Genomic DNA, 6,578 nt, shown 5'->3' with positions numbered 1-6,578 from the left:
TTAGTTCACAGGTGTCAGTATATATAGTTAGGATGAGAATCTTTCCAATTAACTGCTAGATTCAAAAATCTTCTGAAGATTCTCAGGATCATTGCCTTGCCCATCTTCTACATATAACTGTATGGCTTGTCACTGTCATGTTTCCTAGCTCTTCTCCTTTCCCTCTTTTAATTAGTCCTCGAGTTCTTGCTTTCCTTTTAAGAACAATTAATTATTTATCAATAATACACATTCTTCTCAGTAGCACAGGCAGTTTCTCCCAAAAGACCAATAGGGGCCGGGGGGATAGCTCAGTAGAATAAGCGCTTGCCTGGCAAGTGCAAGGGCCTGAGTTCAATCCCCGGTTCTGAAAAAGCAAAAACAACAACAACAACAACAACAACAACAACAAAAAAAAAAAACAAAAGACCACATACTAGCCAATAAAGCATGATTAAGTAAATGAGCTAAAATACCACGCATATTATCAGATCATAGCACAATAAGACTGGAAATCAATTAAAAAAACAAATAATGGAAGTGCATAGAACCTAAGCAATACATTATTAAATGTGTATTACAGAATAAATCAAAAATGAAATAAGGCAGTTTCTAGGTCTACATGATAATTCTAGAATAACTTACCAGAAATTATGGGACACAGTGAAGACAGTGTTAAGAGGGAAATTTATAGCTGTGCGTGCCTCGTCACATAAATGGAGTGAGCCCAAGTCAGTAACCTAATGCTGCACATCAAGGTCCTAGAAAAACAAGGACAACCAAATCTAAGGCTAGTTCAAGGAAGGAAATTCCACTTGAATGACATTGAGACTAAGAAAAAACTACCAAGAATTAATGAACTGAAGAGTTGGTTTTGCTATTCCTTAGTCAATCTAACCAAAAGGAAGAGGACCCAAATCAATACAATTAGCAGTGAAATAACAATGGACATTACTTACATGAAAACTACTTTACAAATCTGTATGCCAGTAAATTGAAGAATTCAGAAGAATTAGATAAAATCCTAAAACATACGAACAACCAAAATGGAGCCATGAAAATTTAAAAACCCTGATAATCCAATGAAATAGAAGCAGCAATTAAAAACCTACCAACTAATAAAAGCCCAGGTCTTTATGGGATCACTGAGTAATTTCTTTTTCCACTGATGGATTCTGCAAGAATTTCAAATATGTTTTAACACTAATATTCCTCAAACTGCTTCTTCTTCTTCTTCTTCTTCTTCTTCTTCTTCTTCTTCTTCTTCTTCTTCTTCTTCTTCTTCTTCTTTCTTCTTCTTTCTTCTTTCTTCTTCTTTCTTCTTCATCTTCTTCTCCTCTTCATCCTCCTCCTCCTCCTTCTTCTTCCTCCTCCTCCTCCCTCTCCCTCTCCCCCTGCTCCTGCTCCTGCTCCTCCTTCTCCTCCTCCTCCCTCTGGTCTATAGGGTGTTCAGGGTGTTACTACTAGATTGGATTTGTAGTGGTCCTCCTGGTTACAGCCTCCCAAGAACTGGGATTACAGGCACGCCACCATGCTCAGTCTCAATTGCTATTTTAGCGTGCCCTGGGGGCAGGGCCAGCACAGCAGGACCCCCAGCCCCTGTGCCTGCTTGCAGGCACTTTAATCCACTGAGCTATTTGGCTGGCCCTCAAACTTCTTAATGAAACTGAGGAGGAAGGGATATTCCACAAGTCATTTCTGGATGCTACCATTATCCTGATTCCAAAATCACACAAAGATCCAAACAAAGAGAACTACAGGTTAATGTCTTTAATAAATATAGATGCAAAAATCCTAACATGATACTGGCAAGCAGAATGCAACAAATAGAAGTGAGCTTATACATCTTTTACCTCATGATAAATTAAGCTTCATGCTAGGAATGCAAGGATGACTCAAGATATGCAAATCAATAAAACATAGAAATAAGGACCAAAAAAATCAATCATTTCAATAGATGCAGAAAAAAGCCTTTGAAAAAAAATCCAGTATCCTTTCATGATAAAAACTCAAGAAAATAGATATAGAAAGACCTCACAATCTGATAAGAGCCATTTATGACAAACCCACTGCCAACATCACATTAAATAGGGCAGAACTGGAAGTTTTCCCTCTAAAATCAGGAGTAAAAGAAGGCTATCCACTATCACCACTCCTATTCAAGTTAGTAATAAGGATGACAAGCTGAGAAAGGAAAGGATACACATAAAAGAAATAAAGTAAAATTATTATTTGTAAATGACATGATTCACTACACAGAAGAGCCCCCATATCCATGGGATTCTTACAATGAATTACTCATGATTGTTCCTAGAGATTTTATTTGTCTTGTTGCTGCAGTCTTTTTGTTGTTGTTGTTGTTGCTACAGTATTATCCTCTTCTGGCCTACAGGTCTTAGTTCCAAAGGGAGAAATGCTTCTACTAGGGCAGAAAATTAGCTTAGAGTCCTCATGCCTTTGACTCAACAAGCAAGGAAGGGACTTAACTGCACCTGTGGTTGTTCGATCTTGAACACCAGGGGAAAGTTGAGTAGCTTCTTCCCAACGGAGATGATGAAGAGTGTGTCTGAGATACAGGAGACTCCCCAGGGCACCTTCTAACATTACTCCACCATGTGATTAAAGATTTAATGGAAAACTACAATAACCTAGTTCAGATGGGATTATTTCTGATCCAGATCCTTAAATTCAGGAATGAAGGTTCTGAGCACTCCTGAAGGTAAAGAACCATGGCCAGCTGAGGCGACTGCTGATAGCAGAGGACAAACAGGCGAGAAGGAAGGGATAGATACATGTGATAACCTGAGAAATGAGAGCTGTAGTTGTTATGAGTATTTCATGGTCTTATGATTATACTTGATTGTGTGTATATATGTAATGGTTTTTTTTTGTTTGTTTGTTTGCTCTTTCTCTCTTATTATGCAATACCATAGTATCTAAGTTTTGGGAGATTAAGGAGAAGAGTAAGCATCATTCAGAAACTTTACTCCGTCTTCTGACTAAAGACCTATTGTTATTTGGTCAGTTGGATACAGGATGGTTGTATTATACTAGTTAGGACTATGGCCATGTGGGTGTCCTAATCTGGAGGAAAGTTAAGAAACTGAAGTGCCTGGATGACAAGGGTTGGCCTTGTGATGGGCTGTGCTGTGTGCCAACTTGACCTGCCTCATGGTCAGGACTTACTCTGGGGTCCAGGCTGCTGGTGCATCCCTGGAACTTGCTGCTGGTGTTTTGGTCCCTGTTATTTGCTGCACCAGGAAGACAAGGGGCTTGGTGGAAAGGAAAACAGTATCATCCAAGCCCAGCTCCGAGGAGGTGGATGGGCCTCATTTGCCTCGTTTGCCATCTCTAGGTCAGGTGTGCAAGGGCGCTTTTGTAGTCAGGAAGAAGGGAGGGGGAACAAAGGACAGTAGACAGGGACATTCCCATACAGCTTTGTTCCATCATTCTCGCTTTTTCTTTCCTGGCTCCTCTCCTTGTCCTAAAGACACTGGACCCCAGGGGGCATCATTTTTACCTTCTGTCCACTAACCTGAGATGATGTGAGTGTGTGTGTAAAAGTTTATGCCCTTAGTATGAAAAAATTTGGGAAAGTAGCTTATTTCTTAAAAAAAAAAAATCTTACTTTAAAAGATCCATTTTGCCTTCTCAGTTGCAATACCACCTACCCTGGTGGCTGAGGCAGGAGGATTACAAGTTCAAGACCAGCCTGGCAACTTAGCAAGACCTTGTCTCAAAATAAAAAAATAAAAAGGGTTGATGATACAGTTCAGTGGTGCATTACTTGCCTAGAACATGAGAAACCCTGAATTCAATCCCCAGTACTCTTTGCTGTGCAAAAAAAAAAAAAAAAAAAAAAAATAGCGTTCTAATAGAATGTTTGGATGAAATATAGCATCTTTTGGTACCAGGAGTCAAACTCAGGACCTTGTACTTGCCAGGCAGGTGCTTTACCACTGAGCTATCTCCCCAGCAGAATGTTTTAGGTGAGATTAACATTTAAGTCCATTCTCTGAGTAAAGCAGATTTCCTTCTCTGATGTAGATGGGCTTGTCTGATCAGTTGAGTACAACGAAAAGACTGACGCTTTCCTAAGAAAGGGTTCTTCCTGACTGACTACCTTTGACCTGAAACATCAGTGTTTTTGTTTGTTTCTTTTGCACTTTTACTCACACCACCTTGAGCCTGCCTTGCTTTAGAGTGCAGCTATGCCATTGGCTGTCCTGGCCCTGAGGCATTTGAGTCAGAGTCCACCGTTGGCCTTCCTGCCTCTGCCTTGCCTGCTCCCCCTGTGGATCTTGGGCCTTCTTGATCTCCATAACTGCGTGAGCCAGTTCTTTATGATAAATGTACTTCTTTGTGTGTACAGCGACTGCCCTTGTGGCTCTCTGAGCAGCACCATGGTGGCAGGCAAGAACAAGCGCCTTACAAATGGCAGTGAAAAGGGAGCCAAGAAGAAGGTGGTTGATCCATTTTCTAAAAAAGACTGGTAGGATGTGAAAGCACCAGCTATGTTCAACATAAGAAATACTGGGGAAGACACTTGTCAGCAGAACCCAAGGAACCAAAATTGCATCTGATGGGCTCGAAGGTCATGTGTTTGAAGTGAGCCTTGCTGGCCTGCTGGCCTGCAGAATGATGAAGTTGCCTTTAGAAAATTCAAGCTAATTACTGAAGATGTTCAGGGCACAAACCACCCGACTAACTTCCAGGGCATGGACCCGGGACAAAATGTGTTCCATGGTCAAAAAATGGCAGACCAAGATCAAAGCTCATGATGACGTCAAGACTACCAATGGTTATTTGCTTCGACTGTTCCGTGTTGGCTTTACTAAAAAATGCAACAATCAGATGCGGAAGACCTCTTACGCTCAGCAACAACAGGTTCACCAGATCCGGAAGAAGATGATGGAAATCATGACTCGGGAGGTGCAGACAAATGACTTGAAGGAAGTGGTCAATAAACTGATTCCAGACAGCATGGGAAAGACATAGAAAAGGCTTGCCAGTCTATCTACCCTCTTCATGATGTCTTCGTCAGAAAAGTAAAAATGCTGAAGAAGCCCAAGTTTGAATTGGGAAAACTCATGGAGTTTATGGTGAAGGTAGCAGCTCTGGAAAGGCTACTGGGGATGAGACTGGAGCTAAAGTTGAACGAGCTGATGGATAAGAACCACCAGTCCAAGAGTCTAAGATCTAGATTTTTAATAGTGATAAAGTCCTATTTCATATATACAGCGACCATACATATATAAATTGGTCCCTCCTGACAACTCCAACTAATGCAGTAAAACAGAGGAACAAAACAACTTGTGAAATATTTTGAACATTTAAATTGTATTCCTGGGCTAGGGATATAGCTCAGTAGAACAAGTGCTTGCCTGGCAAGCACAAGGTCCTGAGTTCAATCCCTGATACCGCAAAAAAAAAAAAAAAAAAAAGTTTTGTATATAAATGTTAATTTTGTCACTTTTCCGATATAAACTCTTGGGTGGGGGTTGTTTAATCTCTTCAATTCTATTTTTCTTGTATGTGAAGTAGGAGCTCATAATTCTCATCTCATGGATTTGCTGTGAAAACTAAATGAGATAATACATACAGCCATATGAACACAGTACCCGGCACACAACGCATTCCATAGAATTAATAAATTAAAAAAATTGAGGCATCTGCGAGACAATGGCTATGGAGGTTGTAAGAAGTCTGGGTTGCTCCTCCTCCTCCTCCTCCTCCTCCTCCTCCTCCTCCTTCTCCTCTTTCTCTTCTACCTCTTCTTTTTCTTTTTTTTTTTTTTTTGATGATTGCTTGTTTGTATTTTGTCTCAAAGTCTTGCTCTGTAATTCAGTTCAGTCTTGAACTCTCTGTGTAGAGAAGAGAAGTTAAGACTCTTTCTGCCCCTTGTATTATAGGCAGGGAACCATTCCTAGGGTGGGTGTAGCACTCACACCCTTAATTCTAGGCAGAACTATGCCAAATCAATCAGTGGAATGATTTACTAATCACATACCCTTAATCCCAGCACCCTTAACCCTAACATTGCACTATGAATCAGACATATTTATTTATTTATTTATTTATTTTAGGGAAGGGTCTACAGGCTGACCTCAATCTTTCTGCCTCAGTCTCCTGAGTCCTGGGATGATAGGTGTGCCCCAGCCTGCCCAGCGGGACTCTTAATATTTTTCTTCTCTTTCCTTCAGACCCTGCCCTTTTCCATCCCTGCTGCCCATGTTCTTAGTAGAAAGAATATTCAAGCAAGAACTTCTCTCAGGATTTCTCACTCTATAATCTTTCTCAGTTCTAGTTTCGATGCCCTAACGTGGATAGGTGAGCAAAAGTAGAAAGGATTTAAAGACGGTAGCTACCGCAGGTGTTAGAAAGGTAGTTTCTTATAACAATATCAATATTTATTATGGTTTTCAGAGATGTCGTTACGCCCCAGCCGGTGACTGTAGGGAATTCAGCTAACGGATCTCAGCCCAGCCAGCCGCCTGCAGTGCCGCTTGTAAAACCCCGGGAAAGGTGAGTAGCGCAGAAGTTTTCACTTATTTATGTGTTACTTGGATCACAGGTTAATTTCTTTCTTTTTTTTTTAA

At 40.7% G+C, this 6,578-nt stretch overlaps 1 protein-coding gene across 1 annotated transcript in view; it reads left to right on the top strand.

Moving 5' to 3' along the window:
* Positions 1 to 6,578, top strand: part of C2cd6 (C2 calcium dependent domain containing 6) — a 157,504-nt gene that overhangs the window by 42,496 nt on the left and 108,430 nt on the right. The window contains exon 7 of the mRNA XM_023710313.1: positions 6,406 to 6,504. Coding sequence (XP_023566081.1) covers positions 6,406 to 6,504 — 99 coding nt within the window. The remainder of the gene's footprint in view (positions 1 to 6,405; positions 6,505 to 6,578) is intronic.

This window comes from Octodon degus, unplaced genomic scaffold (assembly GCF_000260255.1).
Source record: "Octodon degus isolate 3935 unplaced genomic scaffold, OctDeg1.0 scaffold00001, whole genome shotgun sequence".
Lineage (NCBI taxonomy): Eukaryota > Metazoa > Chordata > Mammalia > Rodentia > Octodontidae > Octodon > Octodon degus.
This window is presented reverse-complemented; position numbering and strand designations above follow the sequence as displayed.